We start from the raw sequence: 23,847 nt of genomic DNA on the forward strand, positions 1-23,847 counted from the left end.
CTACACTGAATATTCGGCGTTTCATCCACTCTAGGATTCCTCAGGCTAGAGTGGATAAAACGCCGAATATTCAGTGTAGCTTAATCGCCATATATATTTTATAAATTACTAACTAGCTCTACCTACGTATTGAGCACTTTTGAAGTAAATACTTAAAGTTTACGCATAAATCTATACTTTCGTATATAAAATTTATGTGAATTTATGAAAAAAAAAAACATCGACCCAACCGTTTATATATATATATATATATATATATATATATATATATATATATATATATATATATATATATATATATATATAAACGGTTGGGTCGATGTTTTTTGTTTTTTTTTGTTTTTTTTCATACAAATGTACTTCATGTGACTGGTTTTGTACCTGAATTTTTTCGATAAGTATCGATAATCGATAATCGATAATCGAAAAAAATCCAATGAAAGAATGATTAGGCGATTGTGACTAAAATTAACATCTTATACAGCCTACATCGACAGCGCATTTGAGAAGCTTTATTACCACACGAGCAGAAATGTCAGACATACAAAATCAACAGTAGATTCTTTTATATGACTGGGGCGTGTTCGAAATTAATATTTCGTTTTAGAGCACAATCGAACTATGATAGTTGCCTTTGCATTTTTCGCTTTAATTCAAGCCATTATCACCACACAAGTAAAAGGCCCGGCATATAAAATCAACAGTATGTTTTTTTTATATGACAGGGGCGCGTCCGAAAAGAAGGTTTCTGTTTAGCGCACGATTGAAACATGATACTTGACTTTTGTGTCTCGTACTTTAAAAGAATCCATTATTGGCAAGTAATTTTTTATAAATTCACCCGTAAAGCTCTTTAATTTCGCCAATAATATTATTTTGTATGCTATCGATTTTTCCCCTGAAGAGATGATAGCCGAAAGAGCTCTCGAGAAATTTCCGCACATATTATTTAAATCTATTTATAATTTTTTTACCTCCAAACATTTATATATATATATATATATATATATATATATATATATATATATATATATATATATAATAAATTTCACAGCCAAACTACGTCGCAGCCACAAGAGCCATGACAGTCAACGAACCGGAAGTCAAAAACTCGAGTTTCGCACTCGTTTGGGCTCATTAGTTAGACACATCAGCAACTGACCAAACGCCCCGCACACAAGAATTTCTAATAACCAACACAGATCAAGCAAACCGCGCCGAAATCCGACTGTGAAATGAACCCACTTCGTCTCGACAAGGGACGCGGTCATCCAACCAGCTAATAACCCCTAGCCGATGTCTCACAAGTAGGAGTTTTAACTCGAAAGGACAATGCCATCCAACAATGCTAACCAAGTGAGTAAGTTATGATATGATTTTCAGAATGTAAAAGATTATATATAATAAATTCCACAGCCAAACAACGTCACAGTCACGGGTTTCAAATCCGAGTTCGGATGTGTCTAACTGATGAGTCCAAATGAGGGCGAAGCTCGAGTCTTGGACTCTCGGTTCGTTGACTGTCATGGCTCTTGTGGGCTGCGACGTTGTTTGGCTGTGAAATTTATTATATATAATCTCTCACATTCTGAAAATCATATATATATACATATATATACACACACACACATATATATATATATATATATATATATATATATATATATATATGTATTTGAGAGTGTATAAAGAATTTATGTATTTATGAATAAGAGTCAAAGTTTATTGTCTGTATGTTCAACAAAGAGAATCGTTATATTTTAAATCCGATTTTCTTTTCGAAAATCAAGGTTTTTAAAGCATCAGAAGGAGAGCATAATAAGATTCGGTGAAATTTGAAAATTAAAAAAAAAAATGGGAAAGTGTGGAAAAGAGGAGCTTTACATACAACTACTAGTCGTAAAATGGCTGCTAAATACGTAATAATTTATCTTTAATGTACATGTACCATCGCTTATTTAAAACAATTAAAAGATTAAGTTACATGCTTTTTAATTCTATAAAAAATACCTTTAATTAGAAATAATTATTATTGAAATAAAATCGATAATTTCAGAATTTTTTAGATGAGGATCGGTTATTCGTATTATTTGGATCATCTTGAGTGCCATTTTCTCAACGTTTCGATCTATCGACCTTCTTTATGTGTATCTTGGAAAACACGGGAATGTTTCCGTCGAACTCGGGAATTTGGACGGAATTACGAGCGGAACCCTTTATTTATTTCACAGTGCTCTTGAATGAATGATTTCAATACTGAGAATAAACATTTCCTTCAAGTTTTGGACACTGATTTCTTTAACTTAGATGAATGCTCTAGTTTTACTTTCTTATCAAACAAACCTTCATAAACCTAACAAAAGGGGAAACGTTTGGTTTAACTTCCCCGATGGCCGTAATGAAAAGTCTAATATACACCGAGAACTCTTTTAACTAATTAGAATAATTTCGAGCACCCACAAAAATGATGCTCTATACTGAATAAGACATAATATAAATCTCTTGTTCCATAACGATGCATAACCTGATTCAAATTATAAAGATAATAAAGGACAACAACTTTCATCCTTTATAAATAAATGGAGACTTTGGCAACGGACAGAGACACTTTGCACTCCACATGTGAATGCAGGATGGCCTTCATGAACAACCAGCATGAGCGAGCAGCTACGTGGCATCGCACACAGATACATCGAGGAGCGGCAACCACTCACCATCGAAACCCAAATGCTGTCTTCCTGTGCTCAATCTGTGCAAAGCCGTGTAGATCACGCATCGGGCTTCACAGTCATCAATAGAGTAACAGAGTCAAGTAAAAAAAAATTGATGAAGAAGACGTCGTCATCCACCCGAAGGATCTGGCCGGCCTTTTGGCCGGGATGCTGCAGGCAAAGACTAGCTATGACTAGCAAAGACCATATGTGGGGATAACTCCACATATCTGAACTTGGTCAAGGTAGGGATCACCCTACGACCACAGTTACTATCCAGCTCCCATTTCCCACCTCTCGGGAGCAGGATCCCCCTTTCCCTCCCCCCTCCCTCCATCTCCACATTAAAAAACGGCCTTGTGCCTAATTTGCTCAGTGGGGAAGCAAATAAATACTGTCATCCACATGGACTTGGCCTTTTGGCCGAGATCAAAGTGTAGTATCTTTTCTTCAGATGCGGCACTTCCATTTCTCGTTCTCTTTTAGTGGAGGAGAAATCTTTCACGACTGAGACAATTTTTATTTTTGTAGCTTTTCTCCACGTCCCTGGTGTCTAACTCTGTCTCGTGGGGAGGCATTGTAAATAGGCACATGGATGGACTACCATAAATAGATGCCGTGATAATTGTAACTGATATGACAAATATCACCGCTCATTATAAAACAACTCTTTATACAAAGTGCGCTTGTATTCTCAAGAAGCAAACTCCTTATCTAATCTGTAATTTCCTCCTTCACCGAATATTTCTAACTCCTTAAATACTCCTCCATCTTACTCTCATATTTTCCCTAATTTTCCATAAATCATCGACTGTTACTATAAACGCTATAAATAAACCTGATCACTATACACCATTTTACCTTATCAACCTCCTTTCGCTTCACCTGATGTATCTTTCTCCAGTGTTGAAAATAGCCATCTCGCCTACACTACCAATTACTCTATCTTCATAGCTCAGATGTCATCAATCCGATTAATGTTATCAATATATCTAATAATATCTATGCGAGTACCAGTAACAATGAAAACATATCTAACTCCAGATAGTTTCATAACAATATAGTATCTACCTTCACCCTTATAAAGAAATGTATCTTCAATCATATAAGTTCATCCATTATAAGGATGACTCTACATATCTCACAACACTAAAAAACGAATAAGCCTTATACTATTTTGAAAAATCGTCCTGGATTCATAAACCTGGATTTGTAATACCAAATGATAGATCTACACCAACTACAGCGACATTTACTTAAAACATCTTCCTTTTCATACTAATATCAAGTCGTTAGATCTGTTATTGTTATTTTTTATTAGCGATATAAGCAGTTGCTTATTTTTTATTAGCGATATAAGCAGTTGCTTATTTTTTATTAGCGATATAAGCAGTTGCTTATTTTTTATTAGCGATATAAGCAGTTGCTTATTTGTCTTTAATTTTCGCTTTTCTAAGCGGTAGAGGAGTTACCTTCTTTTATTTGTTTTACGTCGTCCCCTTTTTTAACGAGACCTATTTTTACAATTAATATTCAATTATTTAATTCAAATATTTTAAAAATATACATTTTTACGTTTTTTAGTAGAAATGTTGATATTTTTGTGAGAATACAATTAATTCTTCTGAGAATCAATAACATATTTTTAATTTGAATTTCTTGCAGATTTATTTCCTCTCAATGATTATTCAAAATTATTCTTAAATCGTTTCAGCTTTCCATTCGTCTTTTTTTGTGTAGTGTTCCTTCCGAACTTGGCTGTTGACTTCCTAGTTTGTGGAGTCGGGTCCTTGCCGTAGAGAGGCATCTTTAAGCTTCTTTTTTGTCCCAACATTAAGAAGTATCTTTTAATATCTTATTTTGACCACGCCTATTTATTTATTTATTTGTTTATTTATTTGTTTATTTATTTATTTGTTTATTTATTTGTTTATCTATTTATTTATTTATTCATTTATTTGTTTATTTATTTTTTTATTTGTTTGTTTGTTCATTTATTTGCTTATTTATTTATTTATTTGTTTATTTATTTATTTATTCGTTTGCTTATTTATTTATTTACTTGTTTATTTATTTATTTGCTTATTTATTTATTTGTTTGTTTATTTATTTGTTTATTCATTTATTTATTTATTTATTTATTTGTTTATTTACTTGTTTATTTATTTATTTGTTTATTTATTTATTTGTTTGTTTATTTATTTGTTTATTCATTTATTTATTTATTTATTTATTTGTTTATTTATTTGTTTATTTATTTGTTTATTTATTTGTTTGTTTATTTATTTGTTTGTTTATTTATTTATTTGTTTGTTTGTTTATTTGTTTATTTATTTATTTTATTATTTATTTGTTTATTTATTTGTTTGTTTATTTATTCATTTGTTTATTTATTTATTTGTTTGTTTATTTAATAATAGCAGAGGTAACAGTAATAGCAATAAAAGGAGGACAATAAAGATGATTGTTTAAAGACGACATGTATCATGTTTTATTTTTACCAAGAAATAAATGGTCAAATGTACGGCCAGAGATTCAGGATAAGCCGAATCGAGAAAAGGATATTCGTGAGGATGAGATTTTGTGGGGCCTTTAGGTAGAAACTGGAAGCTGAAGGTCAGTGGTTACTGGTACGGATCTTGTACTAACTGCTTGGGGATTGATAGTGGGCTTCCTCTTCCAAGCTTCGCAAATAAATAATGATACAGCTTAGTAATAGCATGACATTAGTGGAAACTGGAGTATGTAGCCGGACGTCGTTGGAGCTGGGGAACCACAGGAGTAAGCTGGGGTCGTTGGGAGCTGCAGAAGTAAGCTGGAGTCTTTGGGAGCCGCGGAGTAAGTTGGAGTCATTGGGAGCTGCAGGAGTAAGCTAGAAAGTTGCTAGGGTCGCTGAAAGACACGGGAGTAAGCTGGAGAGCCGCTAGAGTGAGCTGGAATCGTTACGAGAGTGTGTTGGAGTCGCTGGAAGCTGCAGCGGTGAAATCGCTGGAAGCTGAAGTCGATGAAAACTGTAAAATGAACTGGAATTCGTAGCAATAAGCTGAAGAGCCGCTACAGTCATCGCAGAAGTAAGTTGGAGTCGCAGGAAGCTACAAGGGTGAGCTGGAGTCGATGGAAGCTGCAGGAGTGAGCTGGTCGCTGAAGACGCTGAAGTCGCTCGTGACTGCTTAGTTCAATCAGTTCGATCCACTTGCCTGGGCGCCTCAAAGTCGTTGTTAGAGAGGTCCCTTACTCCCTGTTGTTTTGCCGATTTGCTGTGAAAGTCGCTTGTTTCATAAGCTATTCATGCTACAGTCGACTAGCAGCGAAAAACAAAGTGCGTAATTCATTTTAGACAGATTTCTTACATGTAAAAATATGTGTGACAATGTAGCATTTTTTGAATAGAAAGATAAAAAGGGGGAATCTCTAACTGGAAAAGCATGCGAGAAACATTTACCTTGATTATTGTTACGGTAAGGTAAATGTTTATCGCATGCTTTTCCCGTTAGGGATTCCACCCCCCCTTTTTTCTGTCTATTCAAAAAATGCTACATTGCCAAAATTGTGTTTATTCATAAAGTCTGAAGAAATGCTGGTTTTTAAAATTTTCAAACGATATAATGCTTGAAATTGTCGAACTGGACATTGAAACAATTGTAACGTAAAATTAAATACACTTTTTTTTGCCATCAACACCTTGTCTTGAAGTCTTGATTTTGCAGACACAGTATATATATATATATATATATATATATATATATATATATATATATATATTATTATTATTATTATTATTATTATTATTATTATTATTATTATCAACATTATTATTATTATTATTATTATTATTATTATTATTATTACTATTACTATTATTATTTAAAAGCAGTAATCTACGGACATTCATGTTTCGGGGCCCTACCCCTCTTCAGCGTAGCTTGACTGTTATTAAAAATCGAACCTCGGACCTTACATATTTCGGTCCCGCGTCTTAATCCATTACGCTATGATGCCAAAGGCAATTTACTATTTAGTTGTTATTGTTTATATATTTACGTAGATTTTGTTGTTGATTTTTTAAACGATATTAAGGTTAGCGTCTCCACCTTGGAGATCGGGTGATTTTTTTTTAAAGGCGCCCATTTTTTATTTGGAAATACACAAATAATATTTTATTATTTATTCATTTATTTATTATTTTTTTTTAAAAAACAATAATCTACGGACGTGCATGTTTGAGGCCTATATCCCTCTTCGGCGTAGCTGGACTGTTATTAGGAATCGATAAAACGATAAAAACTAAACAATAAATAATAAATAATTGTCTTTGGCATCATAGCGTAATGGACAGAAATATGTAAGGTCCGGGGTTCGATTCCTAATAACAGTCAAGCTACACTGAAGAGGGGTAGAGCCCCGAAACATGCATGTCCGTATATAACTATTTTTTTAAAAATAATAAATAAATAATAAAATAGTATTTGTTTACGTCCAAATAAAAAATGGGCGACTTTCTAAGTACACAATAGAGAGTAGTGCTTATTATAAGAGAAAGAAAATTAAAACTGTAAGTTGCACTTTACAACCAAAATTTATTGTTCGACTGAATACTCCAAAAAACAATTTACAAAGTTCTTATTCCGCGGAGTTTCAAAGAATGCTATTCTTATTATTATTCTCATCAGAGGACATAAAGAAATCAGCAAATTATATTTGCAGCAATGCTAGAATTTGCTAGTTAAGGCATTAAGTAAAACCGCAATTTATTTTAGTTATAAATTGTAAAATAAAAACATGAAAAAATATTGGATATGTAAAAAACTAATATAAAAACAAACCGCGCATAATATTTCAGCTTGAATGAAACTCCTCTCAAGTTAATCCAAAATGCAAAATAGTTCTTTAGATAGAATGTATTCCAAAATAAGTCCAGCGTGACGATGTATATAATCCGACTGAAAAGTTTTCAAAAATCCGATTGGAATGTTTACAAAAACAGCTGAAATAACGGAAATTGCTTTTTGCGGGCAGTGCAGTAGTCATAAGAAAAATCTGTCCCTAATCAAATTGGATCTAATAGTAAGAAGAAAGAAATCCAAAATAAGAACCTTCATCATTGGCTTAAAAAGAAAAAGCAATAAATTTTTATTGTAAAATTCAACTTACAGTTTTAATTTCTCTCTCTCTCTCTCTCTCTCTCTCTCTCTATATATATATATATATATATATATATATATATATATATATATATATATATATATATTTATGCGGGCTTCTTCAAGAGGGATGGTCATGACCATCCCTCTTGAAGAAGCCCGCATAAATCGGGCGAAACGTTGAGTATCCAGGTCCTTCCACCTCCATTTTATTTCATATCGTCGGATTTAATCCAGCTCAACAATTATATATATATATATATATATATATATATATATATATATATATATATATATATATATATATATATATATATATATATATCGGAACGCATTAGAAAAAAATCAATAAAAAGCTGGATCGCAAATGTGAATACTTAAATAAAACAATTATTTAAAAACTATATGTTACATATTTTAGAGACGTATCATCATAAAATTGCAGTGGGGGTCCATGTATTATGAATATATGCAGATGACGCTGCTGATATAGAATTTTTGCAGTATCCTGTGACTCCCTGATTATATTCAGGAACAGGGACACAATGTAATTGGACGTTAGGAAGCTTTTGTTGTTTAAGTTAAAAGTTTATCGTAATATGTACGAAAGAGTATTATTTAAGAAACGAAATAATAAATGGTGTCCTAATAAAAAAATAAGCCTATGAAAGAAATTGAAGCAGTGATTGTGAGTTCCGTGAAATGATTTCATTGTACGAACGCGAAAATATTTGCTATATTCTTTGTAAGATTTTTGCATTTGAGAGAATCAGTTTAGTGGGGTAAAATGTGATTGTTTGTAAACGGAGCGAAATGTAAGCAGACTTTTATGAAACACGCTTTAAGGGTTGCCGTAGGTTTCTAGTGTAAACGATTTGCATTCGAAAGGTTTGTTTTTCTATAATTGTTGGAATTTCACAGGATAAAAACGACTGTTTCATTGATTTCAAGAAAATGGCATTGCTTAATTGATTTTTAAAAATGACATTGTTTAATTGATTTTTAAAAATGGTATTGTATAATTGACTTAAAAAATGACATTTTTTATTTGATTTTAAAAAATGACATTGTTTAATTGATTTTTAAAAATGATATTGTATAATGACTTTTAAAAAAATGACATTGTTTTATTGATTTTTAAAAATGGCATTATTAAATTGATTTTAAAATATGACATTGTATTATTGATTTAAAAAAATGGCATTGTTTAATTGATTTTAAAAAATGACATTGTTTAATTCATTTTTTAAAATGACATTGTATAATTGTTTTTAAAAAAAAAATGACATTGTTTAATTGATTTTAAAAAATGACATTGTATAATTGATTTTAAAAATTACATTATTTAATTGATTTTAAAAAATGGCATTGTTTAATTGATTTTTTAAAATGACATTGTATAAGTGATTTTAAAAATGACATTGTTTAATATATTTCAAGAAAACATACAGAAAAAGAAAAATGGAAATGATAAAAGACACCAAAAAGTAAAATAAAATCTACAAAAATGAAGAATAGATTAAGATTAGATATCTTAAGTATTCACTTAATGCACTCTTTATATGAAACATGCTACTTACTTTCAGTTGAAGAACCGCCTAAACGTATGGACGCATCATCGTCATCATCCAAAATGAAAGCACACTATAAATTAAGACAAAAGAAAAACACTAATTTTAAATCGCCTTAAGAGTATACATAAGTACATATATGAATGGCCGGGTTGTATCCAAGGAATAGGGCTATCTTACACGAGCGGTCACATAAGGGAGTGAGGTTTTGCGTCCAGTCTGGTATTTTCGTTTGGAAGGAGGTGAAAGTGCAGTAAGTTCATATAGGCATATTCCGTGAAGTGTTTATAAAACAACACACATGAAAACAATCTACTATTATGAAATATTACACGCATTTTTGTGACATTTTTATGACATTTATGTGGCATTTTTGTGCCAACTGATTGGGGATTGATAGTGGGCTTCCTCTTCCAAGCTTCTCAGATAAATAATGATACAGCTTAGTAATACCATGACATATATTTAGAGCTAATGATACATCTTAGTAATAGCATGACATATATTTAGAGCTAATGATACAGCTTAGTAATCGCATGACATATATTTAGAGCTAATGATACAGCTTAGTAATGGCATGACATATATTTAGAGCTAATGATACAGCTTAGTAATAGCATGACATATATTTAGAGCTAATGATACATCTTAGTATTAGCATGACATATATTTAGAGCTAATGATACAGCTTAGTAATCGCATGACATATATTTAGAGCTAATGGTACAACTTAGTAATAGCATGACATATATTTAGAGCTAATGATACAGCTTAGTAATAGCATTATATATATTTAGAGCTAATGATGCGTGCGGTATTGGTCGGACCTTTCAAGCACGTTTTCTTTTACCAAACACTTTATTTCTTCATATATACCCCATATTCAGTCCTTTATATACAACTCCAATTTTACTTTATATGTAATAATTCACTTACTACTACCCTATGCTATGTTCTTTTTATTACTTGCCTAACGGAAAATTTACACCAAGGAGTAAATATATATTTTTTCCTCTTATATAAACGATATTCAATTCTTTTATACATGAATTCACTTTCGTATTTCAAGTCGTTATATGTTTATTCTAAGCGTAATAGAATATAGTTCTTAATGTAACAATTTCGTAAGAGTCAATATTATTTTATTATTAATGAAATTATTAATGTATTTTACTAAACACAATTAATATTGGTTGACTTTCCCTTATTGATATAAGGCATTTGCTGTTTTTTTTTTGTTTGTTGTTGTCGCATTTACTCCTCCTAATCACATTTCGGTTTTTAATGTTGCAGTCTAGATTTCTCCTTCAATCACGGCAGATAGAAAATATTAAGTATAGTCTTAGAATTAAATTTAACGTTAATTTTGAAAGTCAACTATAAGATGTTTTGAAAAGAAAACAATTGGATATAAGTACACGTTTAGATATTTTGAAAATAAAACATATTTGAGGAGGTGTTTTATGCTCTTTATACCTAGGTATTTCGAAGCCTAATGCTTTTCATCAGAGGAGGGTTTTATTTAAACTCCAGCATACTTGTTAGCTTTACATGTCTTGATAAGTCTACTCTTAAAGAATATTTATATACGTCTTTAACGCCTTCTAATATGTGTGTGTGTATGTGTGTGTGTGTGTGACATATGAAATACATGACGATCTGAAGATTGCAGATACGATAATAGCAATATATAATCATGGTATAATACTAATTATGTAAATAACAATATCGCATTCATAGAATTTTGTTAAAATATTTAAATAGCTAATGTTTTTATAAAACATCAGTGACATGCATGTTTGTTCATTAAGTTTTATTTAAATGAACATCGAAGACAAACTACAAGAGGGACTAAAGAAACCAATAATATCTTATTATATATATGTGTGTGTGTGTATGTGTGTGTGTCTGTGTGTGTCTGTGTGTCTGTGTTATAACCTCCTACTGCGTTTCGAAGTTTGTATCGAAATCTGAAATATTTTGAACATATGAACATTCAGCTAAGTACTCTTTTGATTAAATCAGTAAAAAATAGAAAGCGAAATAAAAGTAAAAGAGTTAAATAATTTATTAAAACTAAAATATGATATTATTATTCGCTGGGAGTACGAGATTAACGATTATGGCGTGAACTCAAAAATGTTCGCTTTAATATATATTTTTAAGCATAATAATTTCAAACGTATGTATTTTCAGCGTTTATTTTGACTAATACAAGTGAAGTAGTCGACTTAGAAACTATTCATTTTCTAAATGACGATCATTTAAAGAAAATCTTCTTAAATAAAAAATATATAAAAATTTCTTTCATCGCGACTTTAATCCGTTCGTCAAAACGATTGGTTGGTCGAAACGTCTGTTTACAAACTTACACTTTCTTTTTTCGCTTGCCAAAACTTCTGTTTACTAAAACTCTCACTGGCCAAAACGGCCACCGGTCAAATAGTCGTAAGAGTAATGATATTCCGTTTCTTTTTAACGGTTGGTCCATACCTAAATGTCATTAGTTCAATTCCTGGTTGCAGAATTATTTCTTGTTAATTTGTTTCTTCTGTTACATACTGGCAGTATTAAGGCAGGTCTTATTAATGTTGTAGTCTTATGTAGCTTTATCTTCGGTATTCAAGCCGCCATGTAATTATTTGAGGATCTAAATTCTACACACACCCGTCCTGTTTCTTAGATGTTGATTGATTAGATAATTGGAATGTCCGTCGTTTTCACACTCCCTCTCCATCAATTCGGTCGTTATTAAAATATTTAGATGTTCTTTTGTTTTATAAAGTTGATCTAATTATCCAAATTAGAAACTTGCGTGATTCTTTGACGTTAAAGATCAAGCGAAGTTTATTATTGTTAATGTTCCAGATATTCCTTATTTCCTCCAAATAGTTCACTTTTATTAGAAGGATGTTGTAATTTACTTGAAGCATTGTGCTTAGTGTGAAAGTAGTTGTGTTTGAAGGCTATATCAATGCAGTTTGCGAGAAACACTGTGGACATGAAAATTCCTGTTAATGTTGTCATTATTCTTTTATATACTGACGCGTGTCCACAGTGTTTTTCCAACGAACCGCTTTGATATAAACGTCAAACACAGCTCCTTTAACTTGTATTAATTAAAATTCTAATGTTGTATTCATAGCCAGCCGCTGAAATTGCATATATATTGATTTAACCGAAGAGACCCAATCTGTCACACTTCTTCTCGATTAAGCACTATTAATGTTCAGGTTATGAAAAGAATTTTGCTTCAAATTTTTTAGGACTTGGGGGGGTATTGTGTAACCTTATTAGAAATTATTAATTCCGCCACCTCCCCATTGGCGAAGTGTATGTTTTTACGTTCGATACTAGCCAACGATTTCTGACTTTCTAAAACCTCCCTGACAATCATATATTGGTTATGTTCTCGTAAATATTTATGAGATCATATTTCTTGCTGATATTTGCCAGAATCGAAAAATATTAATTTTCAAAAATATTAATAACTTTAATGAAACTCTACACGTAGAATATAAAACTAATGTTAAAACAATATTTGAATCTCTGTATTTCTTTTCAAAATGGGCCTCAATAGAATAATTACTAAATAGGAGAGACTGTTACCTGTAAAATTGAAACGATGACAAAACGAAGACGAACAGCAAAAAGAAGAAAACTTACCACCAGGAAAAATAAAGAGTTGAACAGGATGACTTTTAGCCACATGTTCAGACAGGACAGTCCTAGTGTCAATGGGAAAAAAAGCATTGTGTCAGCTTTATATCTAGTGTTCATATATATATATACATATGGATGTAGATTTATATCTCTCTATATAAATCTTTATCTATTTCTCTCTCTTTTCTTTCTCTCTCTCTCTCTCTCTCTCTCTCTATATATATATATATATATATATATTAATACATATATATATATTAATAAATATATATGTATATATATATATATATATATATATATATATATATATATATATATATATATATAGCTGTATGTATGTCTGTAATATATGCGTATGTATATACATGCCTATATATATTATTTTCCAATAGATAACTTATTAGTTTCATTCCTACTATATTGATCAGGCGTTATATATATATATATATATATATATATATATATATATATATATATATATATATATATATATATATATATATATATATGGGGGTGTAGAGAGAGATGGAGGGAGAGATACGTAAATATATATTTAGGTATATATATATAAATATATATATAGAGAGAGAGAGAGAGATAGAAAGAAAGAGAGAGATATAGGGGTGGAGAGAGGAAAAAGGGGGAGAAGCAGTAAAATAAGTAAAGAAGTTATCAGTCTGTAAAGTTAGGACTATGCTTAAAGAAGGAATTAAATTTTTTTCTAGTGGGTGTGGCTTTGGTGTCTTGTAGTGTATTCATCTGTCTCTCCCTCCCTCCCTCCCTCCCTCTTTCTCTCTTTCTCTCTCTCTCTCTCTCTTTCTCTCTATCTCTGTTTATTTTCTTTCACTGCATCTATTTTTTATTTTCATTTATTGTCATCGTATTTCTTTATTTTACTCTCACTAATAAACATAACTCTCTCTCCCTCTCTCTCTTTCTTTCTCTATCTATCTATCTTATCTCTCACTCTCATCTATCTATCTCTCCCCCTCCCTGTCTCTATCTCTCCTACTATCCTTTTTGACATCTGTTCTCTACAAAATGAATGTTTAAATAAGAATTTCATTTTTATTTCGGATGAAAAAAAGAAGAAAGTAACAATATACATTAAGTACATTTGCATTTTGGATTTGTTTTCCTCAAATGAAACCTTTTCCTCATTTTTTTTATATGTTTCGCATCTCATGAATAATAGTTTATAATGCACAGAAGTCAATTGTCTGATAATAAAGTGTTCTAGAATAATATCAACTAGAATTTAAAAATGGCTTTCCAGAATTTTTAACGCAAAGTAATGGTCTTATCATCAAAGATGCGTCATAGTTGGTTTCGTCACAACAAAAATACACCATTCTCCGTGATTCTGGAGTTGTGACGATATCTGTCATAAAATATTCAGATGGGGATGTCCGTCCATCGATTTCGATGAGGACCACGAAACATCACTGATAATGCTGTAACTTACGCGTGAAAATTTTGTGGCAAGAGTTGCACAATCTCTAACCACACCTCTCCTGAGTCAGCACTCTTAAATTTCAGTCGCAAGTAGAAATTTCAGGGCGATTGGAAACAACGCCGAGCTAAGCAGAGGGCATATAGACCGTCTACTATTCCCAAATTGCCACCCATCTGGTACTGATTGTCCCATCGTTGCTTAACTTCAGTGATCTGACGGGAACCGGTATGTCAACGTGATTATGCCGTATTCAGACGGTAGAGTGATGTGTGCATCTTCAAAGTTTATTTGTGTTTTGCGCTTTTCTATTTAGAAAATAAATTTGTTTTGATTGAAAAAGAGAATGGTGTAACACAAAGAAAAATATATGTTGCCATTCATAACCCATTTATAATATAACGGGCAGTTGTCTATATGCCTTTGTATTCCCACCTAAAACAAAATAATAATAAATACGCACAAAGTTGACATTTTTTGATCGGCGTTGCCGCGGATGAAAATCTATTCAATCTTCGACCCTAAAGTCGCACAGATTTAATCCGGAAGAAGCTAGGGGTGATTTTCCTGCCAGATTATGTACCAACTAAAGGGTAATTTCTTTATTTTGTAAACAAAAAAGTACTTCCTTTATGTCTGTATTCCGACTCATTCCTCAAGGAATCAATATATTTAAGTTAAATAGTATTGCCACATTGCGGACTATTTACAAAATATATTATTAAAAAATGAATGAATCCACAAACTATCCGTATACGCAGTACAATTGATTAAATATTTGGAAATAGTAAGAAGTTGGAGGTTAACAACTTCCATCGGTATAACTGGTTGATGTGGCGTAGCAAAGATAACGTGAAAACACAAAGAAAACTTCGACCGACAGCAGGTACTGATTAGATACTTAAACACAAATAAACAAAAGAGCAAACAAAACAAATGATCTGTCAATAATAATAAAAATAATCAACAAACGTGGAAAACTGATTTCAGTCACAAGCTGTTTCTTTTATTCCTTTCTATTTTTTATCTGTTCTTATGTTTAACAAATGTTTCTATCGCAAAGAAACATTTCCATATTTTTATTTGCCAACATAAGTTTGGTAGAAATTCTACACTCGAATAGTGTGATCTTAGTATTATATTTATCAATGAATATTTAATTTATTCGCTTGTATTCATCAATGAATATTTATGGTTTTGAAATGGTCGAAACTTTCCTGCGCTATTCATATCAACAATAAGGCTATCTTTCATTTTCATGTAGACATTTCGTTTTTCAATTTAACATGTTATTTAGAATTTAAGCGGGACCAACTGACGGAAAAAAACGGACGGACGAACTGACGGACAGAGACCCTTATATGATTCCGTAGGGATATCCAAGGATTTTATTTCGAATTAAAATGTGACACGCCGATGAAAATATTATGTAAATAAAAATATGTATAATATATAAACACAAGCACACAAACAGATTCGACGCGTTTAGAATAGTATTTTATTCAGAATCATGGAAGACAAATAAAACTGCTATTTCAAATGCAACACGGACGAACCAACATGCACTTTTGAGTGAGTGCGTCTATATGTACCCCAATAGAAGAGAATGCAGGTTAAGAATAATAAAAAGCCAACACGTGTGGACATTGTAGCAAATGGCTTTCTCGAGAGGGGTGCCTAGCAAAAGGAAAATCAAGCCTGAGATGCAACAAAAATTGACAATATTGATAGGATTACAGACATCACGGGAGTTCGGGTTAGTGACCCTAAACTTAACTGTAGAATCAGTCGCTACAGCCACAAAGAATTATCAGGCACAGCCAAACAATGACCGTGTATCCCTGCAGAACAGAAAATCATTTCCAATGCCAATATCAAGTTTTAAAGCAAATTTAAATGAAAAAGAAAATTATTCAGGAATTTCCTGGTGTATTTGATTCTGTTGGTTGTCTACCTGATGAATATACCATTTATGTGGATCCAGAATTATCACCAGTTCTCTACCCACCTCGACAGATCCCGATATCTCTAAAAAAAAAAGAATTTACCATGGAATTGTACTACTTAATAGCCGAAGGCATAATATCCCCTATGAACGATCCAACACTGTCGGCGAATTCATTTGTGTGTGTAACCATAACTAATGGTTCCGTTAGACTAAACAAAGCAGTGCTCTGGCCATATTACGTCACTCAGACATTTGAGGACGTCACCGCTTAGCTAAATGGCGCAAAATTGTTCACAACCATTGACATCTTGATACTGTCACCAAGGCCTGGACGAAAATTAAGGGAGACTTACAACATTTATAACGCCATTTGGTAAGTACATGTTCAACAGATTTCTCATGGGAGTCAAATGCGCCCAATATGACTATAAGACATCTATAAAATAGAATTTTGGTGACCTTAAAACGTTATTTCTAAATGTGACAAAATAAGCATGTATGGATTCGAACACGAAGCACTGAAACAACTAATGCGTAAGGCAAGGGAAAAGAATTGCAGGTTCGGAAAAATTTGTGGTAAAGACATCCGAAATATCTTTTTCGATCATGTACTTGATATCAAAACAGCTCCTAAGAAAGTAGAGGTCATTATACAAACGCAATCAGTCGAGGATATAAAACACCGCAACAGTTTTCTAGGATTTGTTTACTACCTAAACAGATTCTCAGAATGACTCTCAACCTTAACTAAACCGATTCGTTGCTATCAAGGAAATGATTTTATGTGGTCACCCCAACAACAAAAAATATTTGTGAAAATCAAAGAAAAGATCGGAAGAAATACAACACGCCGATAGTTTGATCCGAAGGAATCTATTATGTTACAGGTGGATGCATCAACTGCAGGTACAAGTGCAGCTTTGCTGCAAAAAGGAATGCCAGTTGCATTTTCAAGAAACTGTCAGGCCTAGAAACTCGAGATTCAAAGACTGAGAGGGAAATGTTAGCCATGGGTTGAAGAGATTTTATAATTATGGTTGGAATCACAAAATAACTATCCACATCATAGACCATAAGCCGTTAGAATCGATAGCGCTAAAGATCCTATCACGAACACCTCTAAAACTCATGAGAATGTTATTAAAAGTAGGAGGATATGCTTTCATAGTGAAATATACCCCCAGGAAAAACAGCATCAATTGCAGACTGCTTATCACCATCACTTACACCAGGAAAGCATCTTGAAGGAATGGACCTAATTGTCCACAGCATGAATACCTTTATTTTTCACAAACCTGAATAGAGAACATGGGAGTTGAGGCGTCGCAAGACCCATGACTAAAAGAACTTGTAAATTTTATAATGTGTGACTGGCCTACCAGTCGAGCTGATTACCCAAGCTATCTCTTACCGTTTTGGAACTTTAGAGATGATATTGGGGTTCAAGCTAGTATTTTGCTTAAGAGTAATTAAATCATATTACCAGCCTCTCTGCAAAATGGTAGGTTGGAATAACACAATGCATCACATCAAGTAGTTAAGAAAAACATATTAAGAGCTCGTTCAGTTATATACTGGGTAAGGATTAATAACTGAGAACATAGTGCTTAATTGTCAAACGTGCCAAAAGTATCAGGCAAGTGTCCCTGCCGAATTGATGCCCCAACGTGAACCCTTTACTTGCCCTTCGCAACATTTCAGTGGCTGGGAGGAATTATCTGATCGTACCAGACCAGTACAACCGAAGTCTATTCATTTGATGCCTCCACTCCACCGCCGTCATAAAAAATATAAAGACAATATTTGAAGAACAAGGTATGCCGGAAGTTCTATACTCAGAAAATGGTCCACAGTTCAGGAGCAATTAATTTTAAGTATTTTCTAAATCGTATAACTTCCTATACAAGATATCGTCTCCAAAATATCCAAAGTTGAATGGATTTGTTTAAAGGATGGTCGAAATATGCAAGAAAATACTGCTGAAAGCAAAAGAAACTAGATAAGACACTCATCTAGCTATGATGGCACAGAGAGCCACACCAAACTCTGCTAATATCAACTCTCCAGCGGAACTGTTCAATATGGACACCACTATTATTCAAGCAGCAACTTGGCGATGGACATATAAGAATAGCATTACAGCAATACAAGGGGAAATCAAAGAACTGTTATGACAAGCAACATAACAGACAACTACATGCGAGGCAGAAAGTCTATCATAAAGCTATGGAAGCCGGAAATCTTCAGTATTCTGCTGTTCCACTAAGATCATACATAGTTGGTTTTGAAAATGGTAAGATTTGCCGAAGGAATATGCAATCTATCAGACTCGATGGTAGATCTGACAAACCACACACATTTCAAGAAATTCATCGTAAAGAGAACTGCATATCAGCAATTTTCAAACAGTACACACACTTCAGAACAGGTCGATACCAGACCGTACATGTACAAAGCAGCCGACCACTGAATCACACCCCAGTGGATCCGGAGATAAGAAGATTTCGAAGATGTATAAAGGCCCCAAAGAACCTAGATCTATAAAGTTCCCCACACCTTTAAACAAACCTGATATATTCTTCCATTAACAAAAATAAATATATATAATATATAAATATATATATACATAAAATGAATAAAAATAAAAAAAAATTGATAATGAGCTCACTTTATATTGAAAACCGACAGGCAGACGGATTTTTATATATAGTTTAGTTTGAGTGTCTAAAGCTATTTCAAACGCATGCTTCATAGATCAATGAAAATGCTATTTGCTAGTTCATAATTAATTGTGACAGACCAATGAAAATGCTATTTTTATTTCATAATTATAATAGACCACTGAAAATGCTATTGACTATTTTATAAATGTGACACACCAAAGAAAATGCTATTTGCTATTTTATAATTGTAACAGACCAATGAAAATTCTATTGGCTATTTTATAATTGTGACAGACCATTGAAAATTGTATTGGCTATTTTATAATTGTGACAGACCATTGAAAATTGTATTTGCTATTTTATAATTGTGACAGACCATTGAAAATTGTATTTGCTATTTTATAATTGTGACAGACCATTGAATATTCTATTTGCTATTTTATAATTGTGACAGACCATTGAAAATGCTATTTACTATTTCATAATTAATTGAGACAGATCAATGAGAATACTATTTGCTATTTGATAATTGTGACAGACCAATAGAAATGCTGCTATTTTATAAAACTAACAGAAATACTCTTTTAGATTTAAGTGTACCAGACCGACGGACAGACAGAAACGTTCATATAATGGCCGTAAAATCCCAACGTACGGATAAAGCCTATTAGAGATTGATGCACATTATAATGTATTTCTTCCTGTACTTTGTTCAATTATTAAGAAAAGTGGATAAAATGACTTTGTTCGCATCTGTGTTTCTTGTTTAAACAAAATATGAACAATTATGAGGACGAAAGACAAACATGTTACAACCATTTTGAAATGCAGTTATTTCGTATGAAAATATGTTACCACTTATTAGAATTGAATATTTGACGAAATTTGGCTTTGATATGCAAACAATTATGTAGAATTCATAATGACACACAATTGCAGTTGAAGACTTTAAGTAAATAACTACGAATTGGATTGCACATACAACGGCAGTTGTTTTGTGATTCGTCCATTAAATTCACTTATAGTGTATTCTGATTGCTAAGTGATTTACTAAAATTGAGATACTTGATTCTATATTCAACTAGCAGGCATAATTACTTTAACAGTTCTTGTTAGATAAATAAAGTTAAGCAACATTGATGTTGGCCAGATCCAAATGAGCGACCATTGTTGAAACTATATGTGGGACGATGTCAAAGGTTAGTGCTGCACGAGGACAAGAAAAGCTGGTAATAAGTGAGGATGCTTGTATATTGTTTTTATTTGATTTAAGCCAATAAATATATTTTGCAAAACTGCTAGATTCATCATCAAATTCCCCAACAAAACAAAAAAACTAAACAACAACATCGTGAATAAAGAAGCATAAAAAATTGTTCGAAAACACTAGATTAAGCATTAAATCATTCGAAAATGGTTGATTTGCCGTTAAACAAAAGAGCCAGACAACTAAACTATTGCTTAAAACTATGGTATACTATACTATAAATATTTATACTATATAATATATGCTAATAATTATACTATAGTATAAATACTTACAGTATCAATACGTAGCACTAATAGAATTACTCAACAAGAATTACAAAATTTTTTGTATTATTATTTACTAGCAGAGGGGGTGCCCGGCGTTGTCTACTCGTAAAAAACAATTTGGCAGCAGGGTAGAGACCAAAACTGTGACAACGAGGTGGGCATTACCTCGTTGTAAAATAATACAGGGCTTTGGTGCCATAAGTCAGAATTGAAACTAAAAGCAAAATTTTGTATTAAAAAAATGACGCGTTCCGAGCGTGAACTCCTATAAATAAAGTTAGCAAGTGAAAGTTTTCATTGATGGACCCACGAGGACTCAGATGTGTTCACATCGCAAATTTAGCTAGTTAAAACGGAAGAACATAACGACGTGCAAACCGCGTCGAAAACAAGGTTTTTATTTAACCCGTTTTTTCAAACAAAATGTTTCGACGCGAAATAATCGATAATTTTTTTCCAATTTTTCGTCATTTTTATCCGAGAGATCGCTCTTCTAACGATGCCGCATGGGTGCCTCTAGGATGTAGATGACAAAAGTTTTTTAGCGGACATACAAACACACAAACACAGACGTTTGATATTTATTTATTTATTTATTAGATGTTACACTCATGTATATATTCTTTTGTTCACGACCATTTTTATTGTTTTCGTCTTGCCAACAGAATTGACATCATACCAGTTCTTGACTTAATTGCATCAACACTGAGTTCTACGTATTACTAAACACAGTGCGAGCGTATCAACGATTGCTAAAAACACTAGTCGAAATGCGGTTCCTCACACATTGGACTACATTTTGTGCCTAGATTCACAATATAGGATCTTAAGTGACTTTCTGTGATTCAATTTGGTGGTTTATGATCCAGATTTAAACCTCAAATGACCTCCACGAACAATATTTGGTGGCAGAGATTTCCCCTGCAAGATCCAAGCGGCGCATTTTCAACAAAAAAAAGGAACGATTCTGAGAAAAAAATTCTTTAGAGACATCCGCAATAACAAAAAAGAGTCAACCGTGAGAGATCCCAGGATCGCATACATTTGGTAGTTGATGTTTTTATTTTGGTGTTTTATACGCAGATGACTCCTGGGAATATTAAAATACGAACTTTTCCTATATTTCATTTTTATTCATCGAAAATTGAAAGTCATATAAATAAGTTATTATATCTTTTCAAATTTGTATCGAATAAAAATGTATTATCCTTATGGCATTTCTCGCATGGATGTTTGGTTTCGTCACGGCAATGTGCATGTTTCCACTTGAAGTTTTATTATCTTGCATCTGAATTTGTAAACGTAAGTTAAAAGTCTATCTGGTTTTCCAATTTTATCATGCAACTTTCATTCTTTTTAGTTTCTTACATCACATAGCTTTATGCCTTGTCTGAAGCGACTACCATATAAGAATCGAAAGCAACCCCTTTTAGCAAGTACAAATGTATTATATATTAAGTAAAATTACACGAGGAATCACATGGTTGTATAAATCAGTTGGCCTTGATTTGGGGTTCCATGCATAACGTCCATTATTGAGTGAAGCTGATGACGAAAATCACCCAGAATTAAAGGACAAAAGTTTGTTGATGATCTCGAAGTATCCAAGATGACTATAAACAACATACTACTACATTGCTGTTGACTAAAATCATACCCGTCAGATACCATCCTCTCGAGAAAGTACATATACGTCCATCTGAAGTTTACAATTAAGCAGTTGAATGGTTCAGAGGAGGGATGGAGAAAATTTCAGATAAGCCCGAAGTTGTTTTGTAGAGGAAAATTGTTTTTTGTTTCTGCAAAACATGATTAGGTTTGGGAAAGGAAAATGAAAAAAAAGCATCAATGTTTGATACATTTTAGGTCAAGAAGACATTATCTTCAGACAACTTTATCTGGTAGCACCAGGTTTCAATTAATAAATGAATTAAAATATATTCCTGATAAGAATAAAACATCAATACAAATTCTATCATCACTTGAGTCCTATTAACTTTGGTTAAAAGAAGATTAGTTTACTCGAAAATTCGGCAATATAGACTAATATAAGTATGTCTTGTTTTACATGGTATTTGATTAGTGTTCTCCGAAAACGGTGAAGTTTATCTTCCAGAAGAGTCTCGATGGTCGGAGATCTTTGCTGGTCAGCAATTAACAAGTCATATGTTTTCTTCTAATATAAATGTAACTTTGGATTTCCAAATTATATTTAAAAACAAGGAAAACGTTGCAGTTTATATTATTGGACGTCTTGCGCAAATAAATCAACCAGAACCATGAATCATCAAGAAAAGTAGATATCACCATTGGATCCTTCATTAATATTGACTCAAGGAAAGGTATGATTGACCTTGCAAAAGAACTTAGCTTATAATTGTATTGTATCTTGGAAGAAGGAAAGTATTACGACTCGGTGTTGCCCGGTCGTAAAATACGCATAAATATTATAATTCAAACAGAAACATGTGCATGCGAGTATTATGTTTTTTTCTAAACTAAGTAAAAAAAAATACTCGCGCTGAGATTGAAACCAAAACCTAAAAACAGTGAGTCAAATACGGTAACCACTAAGCCAGCTTTACATAATCTTTAAAAAGTGTTTTTAAACCAACTTATACTTAACATTAGAACGCTGTAATGATTAACGACCGCGCATGTGCAGTCGTGAAACAGTTTAAAACAGATAAAGATCTGATGGCCCACTCCCACATGTATTAATTTTTCAATTTTGGCCCCTTAGCTGAATTTTTTCTGGTGGAAACTGATTAAAAAGTTTTTCACATTTCTGAATACCCTACATACCAAATTTCAAGTCTGCATATCAAAAATTCGTTGAGTATATATATATTGAGAAGTGTCCTCACACACACGCACGCGCAGTAGCGCTTTTATAAATATACTAGACATAGATTGAATAAAATAATACGTCAGCTTTATATACCTGGATTTCCTATACATTTGGATAAAATTATCAATACAAAAGTTATATCGTTTGTAGATTCCTTGTAAATTGTAATTAAACTTTGTAAATCTGATAAATAAAACGAATTAAATTTAAAAATTCTCGTTTTGAATAAATCAACTATATCAAAAACCAAATATAGATGATTTGTTCGTTTTGTGTTATTTAATGTTGAATCGAGTAATTTTGAAAAAAA

General features: G+C 32.3%; 1 protein-coding gene across 1 annotated transcript in view; it reads right to left on the reverse strand.

The window, feature by feature from the left end:
- Window positions 1-23,847, reverse strand: part of LOC145268380 (collagen alpha-3(VI) chain-like) — a 155,605-nt gene that overhangs the window by 105,477 nt on the left and 26,281 nt on the right. The window contains exon 2 of the mRNA XM_080123937.1: window positions 9,433-9,496. Within this exon, the coding sequence (XP_079980063.1) occupies window positions 9,433-9,496 (64 nt within the window). The remainder of the gene's footprint in view (window positions 1-9,432; window positions 9,497-23,847) is intronic.

The sequence above is a fragment of the Euprymna scolopes genome, chromosome 43 (genome assembly GCF_053919585.1).
Source record: "Euprymna scolopes isolate OS-2025 chromosome 43, ASM5391958v1, whole genome shotgun sequence".
Lineage (NCBI taxonomy): Eukaryota > Metazoa > Mollusca > Cephalopoda > Sepiida > Sepiolidae > Euprymna > Euprymna scolopes.